We start from the raw sequence: 15,238 nt of genomic DNA, 5'->3' as shown, positions 1-15,238 counted from the left end.
GAGTGTACCGTAAATGAGATGTGATGTGGTTAAGTTTATACTTGCAGGTATTATGATATAGTAGTAAGAGATCTAGGAGGGAAAAACTGTTGTTGGGAATCCAGTTCCTGTATTACTTGTACCTGGGGATTTTTACTTCGGATATGTTGCAGTTCTGTGGAATGAACTCAGGTTGTATCCTTTTGTACGTTTTGCAGAACACAGTTTCTGGAATAGTTCAGTACAGAACAATAATCTTCACTCCAAGACTTTTTCTTCAAGAGTATTTTCATGATGTGAAATATAATATTGTCACATCTGTGTGTGCCCAGTGACCAAATTATAAAGAATGACTATCTTCCACAGTTGTTTTCCCTGTTCCTGAATCAGTAATTTTTCATAGTTTTGGGCCATGGTTGTGCATGAAAAGTGATGTGGTTGTAAAGAGCTTAGTGCTCTGAAATCCTCTTACCAGCAGGAGAGCTCAAGTTGAGACAATGCTCTGATTTATTAAGGCTACAGTTCTGAAATACACGCGCTGTATCAGAAGTTGGGGTTTCCATTTGATTTAAATTGAATGGAATTAAAGCTCTTAGGAGCAGTTATAGTAGGCAGTATAAATTCAGTATTCTTGTAAAGCTGCACACACAGGAAAAAACAGGTATTTTTGTTAAACTGTCAAAAGTTTAAGAAGGTCACTGGGATAACATCTGAATAGTGCACTGCTGTTTATCGCACAGCTGTCAGTGCATCACCTCTGGGAAGCAGCATGCAATCATTGAGAGTATATACTTCAGTTTCTACAACCATGAACATGTAGGTTCATTTTTGTCATGTCCAGTGTTGTGAGCTCTAGAAATTGAAAGAAGAATGTGTAGAAAGCAAAATACCTTGCTGTGTTCCCTGAATGCTTCGGTTTAATCTACTTTTGATGTTGATCAACCTAACACACTGTTCACCGTATTGCTTACAGAGTACAGTTCCATTAATAGTACAGTTTTGGTCCATGTGTATCAGTTCTCATGTAGATTTGTTCTGAGAAGACCATGTTTTGCTGTGTTGTTTTTTTTTTGTTTTCTTTTTTACTGTCTAATATCTTATACAGGACTGAGTTTTGTATGTGTTAAGGAAAAAATGATTATTTTATAGTTCAGATTGTACTTTGAGAATAATCGGCAGCAGATCTTTGAGATAGTCTTCAGAATGCAATTGATCAAAACTTACATTTTGAGCTTTGCAGCAGCAATGCAGAGGATAATGGTTGTGGGACAGAAACAAGAGAAAGAAGCTGCACCTTTTCTCCTATTTTCTAAAGCTAGAACAAATACAAAGCTCTTATATTGGGAACTTTCAACTTTTTCAGAGGAGGTCTAGTTAGGCAGTGCTGCATCTTAGCAGCTTATTTATATGATAATTTAAAACAAAAAGAAAAAAAAACAAAATTTTCTGTGGTCAATTTGGTCCTAGATGACCTATTAATTTTATTTAATGAAGTGGAATCCACTCATCCATTCATTCTACTACATAAGGCTATGGGAGGACGAAAAGAGGATGTGGGATATCCATCCTTTTAGTGTTTCTCTGTTAATGCTATTTAGTTTACACTGGAATTATACACAGTGTTATGACAGGGATGCAGGTGTACTTGAGGGAAAGAAAAGCAGTGTTTGTTGTTTGTCTTGTTAACTTATTTTCTCAGAAGTAAGCAGGTCTTGCTTCATTTTATATGCCATTTGCAATTTAATGTAATACTGCTAGACTTGTAATTTGTTAAAGGTCAAACTGTCTGTGTGTACCCAATTAACAGTGTTTGATATTTCCAAAAGAGACGGTGCTTCTGATTTGCAAATCCTTAATTTAGATTTGCTTATTGAAGATAAGAATTTTGCTTTATTATTCAAACTTAGATATTTGGAATGGCATAAAACTTGAAGCTGAGGAATACTTCAGATATTTAATGTACTTTTTTAGATGTCTAGTCCGCTGCAAGAAGCTGGATCTGACTTTGCCTTATTACACTATTCTGCATCCTTCTCTCTTAGGACTGGATGAAAGCTCTGCAGATGTTTTGCAGCTTAAGAAAAACCAGTCCAGGAACATCAAACAAACGTCTGCGTCAGGTGAAGCTGTACAGATGTTAAGGGGTTTTGCTTTGCTGGGGGTAAAGCTTTGTGTTGGGCATATATATTGACAAATGAAGTTCCCTTTCAGTAGTAGTAAATTCTGCACATTCTTACATTCCTTTTTGGAGTTATGCAGAACCAGAATGAGGTGGAGGACTGATGGTTGTTTATGACTAAGTCTGTAATGATTGGACAATAAAGTATATACTTCAAGAATCCCTGATAATTCTGGATGCTGGGAACAGTGAATGTAATTACTGTGGAAAAAGAAATACATTTTCCAGGACACACAGAATTATCCTGTAGTTAGCATTAGAGAAGATTGAATGCTTCTGAAGAAAATAACTATGTTAAGTGAATTCACAGGTGAACTGGCGAGTGAAATTGGAGGCTTGCAAACTGCAAAAGCTAAGCAGCGAGGGTGGTAGTTTGAGTTAATTCTCATTAACTCAGTCTCTTAAATAAGATTTCAGATAGTTCACTTCTCATTTTCTGCAAATGTGTGGTTACCAATTGCTGTAATCTTGAGAGTCCATATTACAGACCAAGTGTTTTCATTATAGCAGGGAAATTGTTTATAATGTGTTGCTCAACATAATTCTGTGTAATCTGCTGGGAAAACACAGGGTAAGCCATTCTGCGTGGAATCATCTGTGGTTTTTACTTAAGATGCCAGGTTTTGGCTTCTGTAAAATTTTCTATGTATAGAAAAGCCAGCATTTACGAATCCTAATGTCTGTTAAAAATAAGATTAAAAAAAATAAACCCACCAGCACCAACAAAAACAAATAGGTTACATTAAAAATATGGTGCCAGAGATTTGTTTTCAGTAGTTGGTATAGCCCTTATTTGTCCCTGGTACTTGTTAAAATGTTGAACCATTAAGTCTGTTCTTTGCCCCTTCTATTAGGAAGTAATAGTTTGTAATCACTACTCATAAGTTAACATCAAACCTCCGCTTGGAGGGAAAAGAAATATTAATGTTCTTAATGCTTCTGTTTCTGCAAAAAGGAGTAAAGTTGTTTCTGTGTGTTTTTTTTCAGGTCAGCAGTCTTATTTTGCATGTAGAAGAAGCTCATACGCTCCCAGTAAAGCATTTTACTAACCCATATTGTAACATCTACCTGAACAGTGTTCAGGTAGCAAAAACACATATCAGGGAAGGGCAGAACCCTGTGTGGTCAGAAGAATTTGTTTTCGAGTAAGTCTTAGTCTTCTTAAATTCCACGCAAGATACCTTGCGTTTAAGGTTATTAATGGCATTCTATATTGCATGTGCTTTTAGATGTACTGTGTGTGTGGTTAAAGAGCAGCAGCTTTTTGCCATAAATTTGTGAGCAGATTTTCTGTAGGCAGCTAAATATGATAATATAGTAAATATAATCTGTGTCTTTGGCTGCAAATGAGAATTCAGGTTTGAAATGAGTTTACATTAAGCTTAAATGCCAGCCAACCATAGTATTAATCGAGGCTTTCTGTCTTTTCTCCTAGTGATCTTTCATCTGATATTAATAGATTTGAGATCAGTCTTAGTAACAAAACAAAGAAGAGTAAAGATCCGGATATATGTAAGTATTTTTCTTTAAAAGCTTTATGTCTGTGGGATTCTTTGTGCACTTTCCATGGCTCTTGTGAAACATTATCACAAGAGAATTAAGTGTATTTTTATGCCGCACTACTGTGTCTGTATGTTTCAGATGTCTGCTAATTGTTTTGCATTCATGTTTTTACAATAACTTGCATGATTTTTAGTACTAAAATGCTCATTAATCCAGTCCTGAGTATCTGCTGGCTTTCCTAGCTGTTCTTTAGCATAGCTGTTATATGATGTGTAGTGACTGTTCTCACGAAAAAGGAAGACTGAAATAGTCCACTCGGTAAAATACTGTTTCCCTTAGTTAACTTATTTGATCTGTTTTATTTATGCATGTGTGGAATTCCTTGTTAATATTTCTGGGAATGAGGTAACGGAGCAAATGTATTACTTCATTTAAAAATGAATCAAAAATACCTTGGAGAGTCTTCAGTCTCTTGTTAACTAGACAACTGTATCTTCAGTAGTCGCTATGTTTCTGTGCATGCCAGCAAGTTAATGGCAAGCTGGTAAGGCAACATCAGCTTTATAGAGAAGACTCATTTTGAAAAGCATGGCTTCTGAGCTCTTTTGTATTAACAAACAACAACAACAAAAGATCAATTTCCTTCACACACATAATGTATTTCAGACTTGTTTTCCTAGTCAAGCTATCATTTGCTGTCTTGCTTCTGTAGGAGCTTCAGCCCCTCCTTGTTTGTTGCAGTCAGTGCAGAACTACCCCACCCACCCTCAGTTTGTTCCAAGAACTTTTCTTTCCTATTGTGTTCAGACCTGCCTGTTTTAAAGCCTGGCATTGTACTTAGAGTCTATTGCAGTTGTTTCAGTTTGCACTTGTTTCATTACCAGTCTGTTATCTGCACCTCTCTGTTAATTCTGTGATTTCTCAGAGAAGAGATTTATATGGAAATTGTGACAGAAGTAGAATTACTACTCAGATTGAATGCTCCTGCAGAACCCAGTTCCAGATTCCAGAATGCAATTCCAAAACTCTGTCCTTCCTCTGACTAGAAAAATTCTTCTATAATAGGAGGAAAAAAAGATGTTGTCCCTCTGACAGACAAGGACACCTTTAATCACAGTTCATGTTCTTGCACTCTTCTTACATTTACTTGAGTAGAAAAGTCATTATCTAGCTACCCCAGTGGTTCGGTCAGTAAAGGAACCATTGCAATGGTAACTCATGAGTTGAATGTTTTAATTTCTTTCAAATTATTTTTGTCGTTCCCTTCTTTGTCCAAATTAAGGAGATTATGTTGGCTTTGGATGCATCCAGCTGCTGGGAGGTGGTAGGAGGTTTTATTTGGGGTAGAATTACCTGGCTGCAGTTAGCTCCCCTCGCAGCATAACTCAACAGTAATTTAATTTGGGGATGAGGATTAGACAAAGTCCAGTTGAATTAGTATGCATCTCTGCACTATTAAAAATGGAAATAAATGAACAACACCAGATTTTATCTGACATACCAGGATGTATTGCCGGATGTATTGCTGGAATAACACATGTGAGCTCTAAAAGCAAAAATCAAGATAATCCATTTCTTCTATGAACGTTTTGCTTGCCAGCCACAGTTGCTAAATGTGGCTTGCTCTGAAATGGGAACCATGTGACTCTGGTACTGTTCTTCTTCCCCATTATTTGGTAAAGTCAGCTTTCCTGCTTATTGCTTCTGCTGTAGTAAGCATCTTGAAGGCCCAATAATCTGTATGGGTCTCACTGCTCTATTTCTTCCTGGGTTTCTTTCAGTTTAAATACTAAAATAAGAGCATGAAGGCTGTTTTTCAGTATTTTCAAATGTTTCATGAATTCTCAAGTTTTTGACCTGGATATTTGTTAGAAGTAATCAATAATTATTGTAGTACTCCTGCCTTGTAGAAGTATTTTACCAGTTTAACCAAGGAGTTTAGTATTATTTCTGTTCAAACCTGTTTTGTTTCTCTACCAGAGAGGAACCAAGTAACTTGTGCAAGGATTTATTCATACGAGTATATATTAATGCCTTAAAAACAGGCATGAAAAAAATACAATAAAGGTCTAGTACTTAGACTTTGTTTGCTGCTACTGAAAACTGAGATGCTCAAGTTTAATTAGACAGTTGAAGCAGTCAGTCTGTCAGGGCAATACCACACACTATTGAACTGTACTGGTAGTTGTGGTTTGGTTTCAAGGCCAGGTTGGACGGGGCCCTGGGCAACCTGATCTAGTAAAGGTGTATGTTTGGTGGCCCTGCCAGGCAGGGGGGTTGGAACTACATGATCCTTGAGGTCCCTTCCAACCCAGGTCATTCTGTGATTCTGTGTGGTTCAGCACCGCAATAGTTGGTTAATTTCATTTATTTAATGATGGAAAGACTAAATATTATTTACAAAGGAGGAGGTCAGCACTTGCAGGCAAGTCTGTAAAACACAATGTTAGCCTTTGTTTTTCATTCTAAGCCTGGTTCTTATTTGCAGAAGAGCTACAGGTTGGCTTTGAAGCTGGCAGCAGAAACAGAATTCAAAACAAAACAACAACAAGAAAAGGAAAACAGTTTGGAGTACTGTAATGTGAGCAAAGTACTGTCACTACAGTGATAGTAAGAAGAAAGCAGCGATGCTATCAGCCCAAGACTGGTTAAAAAAAAAAAGATTACAGTGAATTTTGAACACTTGATCTGCTTTTATTTTCTGGATGCTGCCAGGAGTTGCAGTATAGCACTTAATTTATCTGCTCCTTGGGTGTTACAAAGGAAACAATGACAGTATCCGTGTGGCATTCTTGAATGCATGCTTATGCATTACTCACAGGCTGCTTTGTATTTCCACTTCACAGGAATGTTCTGAACCAGTGAATAGAGACCTTGCTAATTTATTGATGGCAAAAATATTGATTGCTGCTATTAATACTCTTGGTGAAACAAGATGGCATGTGATGGAAATAGTTATTTTATTTGATGTCAACACTATTTTGCTAGAGGTAAATTAATGGAATAATGCTTTGTTTTGTTTTTTTCCCATAGTATTTATGCGCTGCCAATTAAGCCGGTTACAAAAAGGACATGCAACAGATGAGTGGTTTCAACTCAGTTCCCACGTACCATTAAAGGGTATTGAGCCAGGATCTCTGCGTGTTCGGGCGCGATATTCTATGGAGAAGATCATGCCAGAAGAGGAGTACAGTGAGTTTAAAGAGGTATAAGTTTATTTAACTTTCCTTAGTTCACTTGTCAAAACTCACTTTGTTGCCTGAGACAGACTTTTGAAAACAGTTTGACGCAGTTGAATTGTATTTGTAGTGACATCTGTTTTACTATCGATATGACACCAGTTTATACTGAATAGCTACAGTAGTTTCTGAATTTTATAAGCTCATTTTTTTTTTGTTCTTTCAGCTTATACTCCAGAAAGAACTTCATGTAGTCTATGCCTTATCACATGTTTGTGGACAGGATAGAACGCTGTTGGCTGGCATTTTACTGAAGATTTTTCTTCATGAAAAGCTTGAGTCCTTGTTGTTACGAACACTAAATGACAGGGAAATAAGCATGGAAGGTACTGTATTGCTTACACTGATGCTTATTGAAACTGTGGGCAGATGGGGAGGAGGGGGCTGTGGTGTCCTCCTTTTTGTCATCTCTGTTTACAACATATACTGAAACAGAAATGCAGCAGTTCTTTCCTGTGCTCTTTATTGTCTTTCTCATCCCTTCAATTCGCTCTTTGTTTTTTCTCTCAGATGAAGCTACTACCTTGTTTCGAGCTACCACGTTAGCAAGTACGCTTATGGAGCAGTATATGAAAGCCACAGCAACACGTTTTGTTCACCATGCACTGAAAGACTCGATATTAAAAATAATGGAGAGCAAGCAGTCCTGTGAGGTGATACCTTGAACTATGCTTTTGAACTTCCTGGTTTGTTGAGACAGTTATCTACTAGCTGTTGCATTTCATATTTGGATTAAACATTGCCTTTAGAGACAGTGATTTATCTCTCAGAACAAAGCTTCATTCATGTGATTAATACAGGATCTGAATTCATTGATTTTTTTTCTAGATGTTGCCATGACCCATTGGTATGACATATTCATGGTACCAGTTTTGAAGTGCTGCACTTTTAAACTCAAAATTTTCAAGTTAGGTATTTGTTCTGTATCTAACATGGGCTGTGCTGCAGCAGTTGCTGAGCAGCATGACCTGAATAACTTCCAGTAAGCTCAAGGTGTCATACAGGTCAAGTTTTGAACTTTAGTTCTGACTTTAACCCCCCTGATGCTTCCTACTGATCCTGCTGCTTTTTTGGGGGAGGTTTCAGGGTAGGGCTGGGTGGGAATTGTTTTTTTGTTGTTTTGTTTTGTTTTTAACATGATTCCCATAACTTCTGTGTTCTGCTGCATCTTCATTGTGGAAAGGATGGGAGTCCTCAGAATTTTGAATTCAATGATATGAAAGGGTCATGTGAATGGGTAGTGTGGAATGTCTTGGAATATTAAAGGCATAATATACTGGAACCACTGCTTATTCTGATTTCCTGGGTAACCATTGAAGCAGAAGTGGGAGTTCTGTAGGAGTCTGAGATCTCTACTGTAGCAGAATTTATAATTTACTTTGTAGAAGTTCTTGTTGTGTAATACTATGACACTGTGTTGTTCTGGTAGGAACCTGAGAGGAAACGTAACCATTTTCTCTTTTTAGTTAAATCCTTCGAAACTAGAAAAGAATGAAGATGTAAACACTAATTTGGCACATCTACTCAGTATACTTTCAGAATTGGTGGAGAAAATTTTCATGGCTGCAGAGATTCTGCCTCCGTAAGTTGGCACTTGTCTGGTTTGTTTGAACGTTCCTGCTTATGTGATTTACATTGAACCTTAAAGTGGTATTTTTATGGGTTCATCTTCTGCTACTCAGTCACAAGAGTGAGAATCAGTTGGGTCTTCAGTATTATTTGTACAGTGGAATACAGAGGGATCTAAAAACAACATTTTCAGGCATAAATGGCGCCTTTTAAAAAAGCTTCTTGCTTTTCAGGGAAAGAAGCTTAAAAATAATCAGTGTCTTCTGTCCTGAAAGAGGACAGAGGATGTTTTTAAATTAACAAGTCCTTATAATTCCTCTTCTGGGGAAGAGAGACAGAATTATTGTCAGTACATTTAAAATGTAAGCAGAGAGTAGTGGTGCCATAATGCTGTGGTTATTTCTATCAAGGAAGTGCAGAAGCTCATTTCTTTCCTTTTTTTTTTTTCTTTAAGTGCCAGTGCAACTTCTGTGTTCTTATTTTAGATCTGAACCATCTAATAAGAAGTTGATGGCACTAACAGTTCTTTTGCTGTATCGTTTGCTTTTAAAGTGAACAAACTCTTTAAATTGTAGATAACAGAAATGTTTGTTTTCTGGTAGGGTTTAAAGTTGTGTTCCTTTTAATTCATGTGATGCAGTTCCCAACACATGAAAAGCACCACGGTTTGTTCTGGAGAGGATAAATTTTGTGGTTGCTCAGACACTGAACTTGTGGAAAGAAAAGTTGCTACTGAGTTAAAAGGAGCAAAAGTAAACAATGAAAACATCAAATTTGTCCCCTTTTAATAAACATAGGTGGTTATGGAACATTAATTGCGCATCTAATGTTACCACCTACACTTATCAAATTATATGTCATTGAAAATGTTTTCCCAGATTATATATACGTACTTTTTAATGAACAGTTATAAATGGAGTTTTTACAAATACATAAACTTAAAAATTCTTAGTTAATCTGAATTTAAGTGTGTAAATTACAGGCTTGGAATTGATAGTATTTCTGCATCAGGCAGTTGGACATGATCCTTTCTGACTAGGTTTTTTTGGTTCTTTATGAGTAATTAGCCACCATTTTTACAGGACCTTGAGGTATATTTATGGGTGCTTGCAGAAGTCTGTTCAGAACAAGTGGCCTGCTAATACAACCATGAGAACCAGAGTTGTTAGGTAAGTTGTGTGTCACTGTGTTAAAAGCAATCTTTTGAAGTCTTATCTCTAACAAGCTCCAGTGTGTTTAATTCATCTTCCTCTGTGACAAAACTATTTAATACTTATATAGATCACAATGCCAAAGGTAGTTATGATACTGAGGCATGATATCCCAATTAAGGATTATGAGCTTGCAAGATTCACATTCATACAGCATTTCCAGAATAAGATGTTGTAGTACAGAGGTCAGGGTGGCTTTACTTAATAGCTTTGACTTCAAGTTCACTTGCATTATGTGAAGTTTTACAACTAAAATAATGATCCCCATTTTCATGCTGGGGGAAGAAAGCCTCTCACAAAGCAATGTTTAGCTTTTGTGATACCTGTAGAAAGTAGCATCTTCTGGAGATTGTGATCCTGTCATACACCACCTGAGAAGACGTGAGGAGAACCCATCTTATTCTGAAGGGCTGTCATATATATACACGCAGGGTTGTATAGCTCAGGAAATGTGACATCTTTCTCTTCTTACTAAGCTCCAGAGAACCACATGGCTTTCCTTAGGTGAATGCCGCATGCATTCCAAGTTTCCCAGAGGCCTTCACTAAATGCTGTAAATACTGAATCTCTTTTTCTCGTGACCTTGTCCTCACAAGTGGATAGTTGCAGCCTCTCATTAGAATGCTGCAGCCTTTTTTTGAAGGAGATTGTTTTACAGCACCAATTTTTAGATATCTGGGTAGTTTACCAGCTACCTCATTCAGAAAACATAGCCTTTTCCACCTGATTTTCATGTCGGTAGTGACTCATTAACGCAGGGTGAACAGAGTAGGAAGCCCCAGGTGTTCTATATTAGCAGGATTCATCCCTCACAGGTCTTCAGTGCTAGACAGACACTTAGAGACTGATCTGTACTCCATGATTCAGGATTGCATACTTCCTTATGACTTCATATTCCACCACAGACCTTTTTTTGTTTTGCTCCACTGAGGTCCAAGACTGTTGGCTCTTGGAGGAAAAATAAACTTCCTTACGAGTGTTTATTAGAATTCAGATGTCTTGGACATAAGGAATGTTAACCTTACCAATAACCCACACGTCATTTCCAAGTAACATGAATGTTAGTTACTCTGCACTCAGCAGCGAGCAAGGCTATGTGACACCCCCCTCCCTCCTTTATCTGTTAAGGCTTTGTTATTGTTACAGTGAAAAACAGTCTGCTGGTCCAAGTGAAGTGAAGGATGATGTAAATCACCTTAGCTGGTCTTTATGTAACTTCCTCTTGTAGCAGTTAATAAGAATTGAGGTTGACATGAGCTGGAATTTTTTTATTTCTGCTTTTGAAGAAAATTAGATTTTTTCTTATCATAATTGGAAGTTGCTTTGAGTATATCTTGAATTAGTTCAGCTTTCTAAGTGGCAGCAATTAAAGGAACACAGTAAATCATATGACATTCTTCCTGCTGCTGCATCATACCATCATCAGGATTTGGATCTGCTTAAGCTGATTGGAGACTGTGTTGCTGCCAAAAGAGACATTTCCTTCTGCCCTTGGACTCCTGCAGCCCTTACCATTCACAGAGCGCAGGCTGATTCATTGTTGTTTGTCTCAAAAGATTGCCACGTTATCCTGAACTATTAAAGATTACACAGTTTTACGTTAATATTACTATTAAACAAAATGCAAATTTCTTTCAATTTCAGTGGCTTTGTTTTTCTTCGACTGATTTGTCCCGCTATCCTGAACCCGAGGATGTTTAATATCATCTCAGGTGATTATATGCTTCAGATCGATTTCATGTGTTGCATACTAATAGGCATGAATTTACTTCAGTGTCTAACATAGCAAGTTAGGAAGCTTTTCAGCTGTATGGAGTCTGTACTCAGCACTGGTGAGGCTGCATCTCAAGTACTGTGCTCAGTTTTGGGCCCCTCGCTGCAAGAAAGACATTGAGGCCCTGGAGTGTGTTCAGAGAAGAGCAACAAAGCTGGTGAGGGGTCTGGAGCACAGGCTGTATGAGGAGCGGCTCATGGAGCTGGGGATGTTCAGCCTGGATAAGAGGAAGCTTGGAGGACCCCTATTGCTCTCTGCAGCAACATGAAGGGAGTTTGTGGAGAGGTGGGGGGTTAGCATCTAATCCCATGTAACAGTAGGACTAGAGGAAATGGGCTCAAGTTGTACTAGGAGAGATTCAGGCTCAGTATTAGAAAACAGTTCTCAGAGAGTGTGGTCAAACACTGGAATGGGCTGCACAGGGAGATGGTGGAGTCACCACTCCGGAGGTGTTCAGGAACCCTGAACCATGTTTAGTGGGCAAAATCGGTGATAGGTTGGACTGGATGATCTTGGAGATTTTTTCCAGCCTTGCTAATTCTGGGATGCTGTGGAAGTTTGTCTGCAGGGCCTCAGACACCTGCGGGCACTCAGTTATTCAAGAGTGATTTTCTGGTTTGAATCTGCTGCTTAGATAGCTGCCAGACACTGTAAAGTCTTTACTTTCACTCGTTAAGTGCAGTAGTTTCACATAGGAAATTTAAAGGTGAGAGGGGTGGGTAGCATTTAGAAAAGGTGGGATGTGTGGGCTTGAGAAAGTAATCTCATTTGACTTGCAAGCCATAAATAGGAGCGTTCTCATGAACTTGCTCAAGTGAATATTCTCACTGCATTTTAGTTAACCTGGATTTCTGCTGCCAGGATATGTCTTTAGAACTAACTACAGTGATGGCAAGGGAATGTTCTTGTTTGCAAGAGCAGGATTGCAAAACTGGTCCGTGGCAGCGCTGGCCAGCATCAGATAACGTTTTCCCAGCCAGCTCTTAGGGAGAAACTGAGATGCTGGCACACACCAGGGACCACATCTGACACAGCTGCCATGGGAACGTTCCTGTAGTGAAGCTTCTGTTGAAGTCACCTAGAAATGTTTGTGGGCATTTTTAACTTAGAGATGTAGGTGGGATGTTTAAGATGGAACAGCGTTATGAATGAGTATGTTTTAGACAAAAGGATGCATTGAGGGGAATTACAATTGAAGTTTAGCTGTATTCCTTGTGTAGGAAGTGAAGGAAAGGTATCAAATGCTGAAGGGAAAATTATTTTACTAAAACTCGGTTTCTAAATGTTTGCATGTCTTGTACCTCACATTTGTTACTGTATATTCTGGCAAAGATGACACCAGAGCAAGGGACACATAGCTTGCATGAGGCATGGCTCTTCCTCCTTCCCTGATTTTACTATTAAAATGCTGATTTGGAAACAAGGGGATATCAGAAATGATACAGGGAAGTTTTCTCTTTAATTTTTCAGACAGTACAGCATGTTTTCTCTTTTATGCTCTAAGATACACTAAATAAGAAGGGCTCTATCAAACTGGAAGTATCAAAATGTGTAACTCCTTTTAAGCTTGTCTTAATGTCCATTGTGTAAGTTCAGCTAATATTCTCTGCTGTTGCTAAGGTAAACTCGCAGACATGGCTGCAGCTGTTAGGGGTGCTGGGATGGGGGGGAAAATGTGTTGGGGGAGGCTCCTTCTTTGGGAGCAGGTCATCCAACATACCTCAGCTTCCCGTAATGAGACAAAAGCATCCCGAAGGCTGAGTGTAAGGCTGCAGTTCAGTTCAGCAGCGAGTCACACATGTACCCTCTGTAACTGAACTGAGAGAATCTGTGCTCCAAACATACTGGAGTTGTTTGACATAACATACATGTTTATGCTGGTTCAGCAAACTTGATGTTCTGGATTGCAAGGTTCTGAAGATCCCCAGCACTAACACTACTAGATACTATCAGCAATGGGTATTGGTTGCTCAGTCAGTGGCTCAATCTGAACTTCAGCTACACAGGAGAAAAACAGAACTTATTTTCAGTGAGTTGCTGGGTTAATGAGTGGGAAGGCTGAAAGACAGAGAAAAAGGTGCAAGCAAACAGTATGTACTGAACTTACAGGGAGCTGCGGGATTTTCTATTTATATGCCAGGTCTGAAAGAACTGAATCCTGGCTTCTGACAAGGCTGCTTCCTGTACTGTGGGGGAAAGCAGAGATGCACCTGGTTCTGTCCCTCCTTGAAAAAGGAAGTTTTAGCTGACTGTGAGGTTAATGTGCAGTGTGAAGTCCAGTATTGAGTGCAGTAAGGAAGTGTAGTTCAATGGAAATACAAGCCAGGATAGCATGCCCTGCTTATTCTGTGTTCCTGGTGCTTGTAACTGCAAGTATAACTTGAATGATGTTTAAGGGACCGCTTAGGTAGGTTTACACAAATATGGAGAAGTGTGAGCTCTTCTTTATATTTTAACAAGTAATCCTATTTCATCTTACTGAAATGGTTCTTATTTCACATAACTCCTGTTATACTGAAGATTGTTTGGCAGTGTGAAAATAAAGGAAAGCCACGCATTAACATTTATTTTTGCGGACATGATTACTAAAGCAGTGTCGGTTTTACCTCACCAGGTGCCATTTTCCACATACTGCTAAGTTGTAGCATTTTAAACATTTAATTCTATTAAAAACACAAGCTGCAGAAAAGCTTTATTTTCTTCTGGCTGGTGTTGGTTCTGTGTGCAATAGCTGGTAACTGCACTTTGTGTTCCCATCAGATTCTCCTTCCCCTACTGCTGCAAGAACACTGACGCTGGTCGCCAAGTCTGTGCAGAACTTAGCAAATCTGGTTGAATTTGGAGCTAAGGTGAATATTATACACACACACAACAACCTGGAATTGTGTTGTTGGCATTTCCTTAAGCAGAGCCTGACACCTGGCCTGTGTGTCTATATCAACATGGAGGCCTGGTTCTCAAAGTGCTTTCTGTCTTTGTCTGGAGCTGAGCAGGGTGCTGACCTGAAGGCAGAGCAGTAGCAGTACAGCCAACATGGGGAGGGAGGCCGTACTGTTTGGGGAGGAAGTGATCTACAAACCCATCTTAATGTGTGATGCCTCTATGTACCAATGCTATGAGAACACAGGGAACTCAGCAGACATCTCTGTATATCATAATTCATTTTCAGACTGAGGTCAGTCAAGACTTAAGCCCTGAGGTTGGTGCGGACCAGGGGCATCCAGCCGGTTGGCTTGCTGGGTCTTCTTGGTCTGGAAGAAAAGCATGTCTTCACAGGCTCACACACACACACAGGCAGGCTGGAACATGACGGGCAGTCACTGCATTTTACTCGCTAAGCAGCACGACCCTACATATCGTTAATGCACTCAGGTTTCAGTATAGCTGAGTGCTGTGTATGTATACGTATTTTTATGAACATGTTTAATGAATGTATAAATAATTTAATGAAAACATTTTAAAATTGCTAGGAGCCGTACATGGAAGGGGTGAATCCGTTCATCAAGAGCAACAAACACCGCATGATCATGTTCTTAGATGAACTCGGGGTAAGTGGTTAACAAGTCCTTCATGGCAAGTTACGTGGCACACCATAAATGAGAACTTGTTTGCCCTCCTTATGGACTGGCTCAAAAATCTGCCAGTTCCCAGATGACTCTTAATGCTTGTTACTGAATTCAGTTTGTCTTCTGTATCTGTAAAAACTGCGGATTGGTGTCCGGTCACACCAAACTAAAACCATCAAACATCATTAGATTTTATTGGTTATTGCAGCCTCAAACAT

At 38.9% G+C, this 15,238-nt stretch overlaps 1 protein-coding gene across 1 annotated transcript in view; it reads left to right on the top strand.

Annotated features, from left to right (window-relative positions):
* Positions 1 to 15,238, top strand: part of RASA1 (RAS p21 protein activator 1) — a 49,951-nt gene that overhangs the window by 31,336 nt on the left and 3,377 nt on the right. The window contains exons 13-23 of the mRNA XM_015849743.2: positions 2,022 to 2,099; positions 3,146 to 3,303; positions 3,594 to 3,670; positions 6,695 to 6,867; positions 7,067 to 7,226; positions 7,411 to 7,553; positions 8,367 to 8,482; positions 9,552 to 9,638; positions 11,325 to 11,392; positions 14,215 to 14,303; positions 14,925 to 15,002. Coding sequence (XP_015705229.2) covers positions 2,022 to 2,099; positions 3,146 to 3,303; positions 3,594 to 3,670; positions 6,695 to 6,867; positions 7,067 to 7,226; positions 7,411 to 7,553; positions 8,367 to 8,482; positions 9,552 to 9,638; positions 11,325 to 11,392; positions 14,215 to 14,303; positions 14,925 to 15,002 — 1,227 coding nt within the window. The remainder of the gene's footprint in view (positions 1 to 2,021; positions 2,100 to 3,145; positions 3,304 to 3,593; positions 3,671 to 6,694; positions 6,868 to 7,066; positions 7,227 to 7,410; positions 7,554 to 8,366; positions 8,483 to 9,551; positions 9,639 to 11,324; positions 11,393 to 14,214; positions 14,304 to 14,924; positions 15,003 to 15,238) is intronic.

Source organism: Coturnix japonica, chromosome Z (genome assembly GCF_001577835.2).
Source record: "Coturnix japonica isolate 7356 chromosome Z, Coturnix japonica 2.1, whole genome shotgun sequence".
In the NCBI taxonomy this organism is placed as follows: Eukaryota; Metazoa; Chordata; class Aves; order Galliformes; family Phasianidae; genus Coturnix; species Coturnix japonica.
This window is presented reverse-complemented; position numbering and strand designations above follow the sequence as displayed.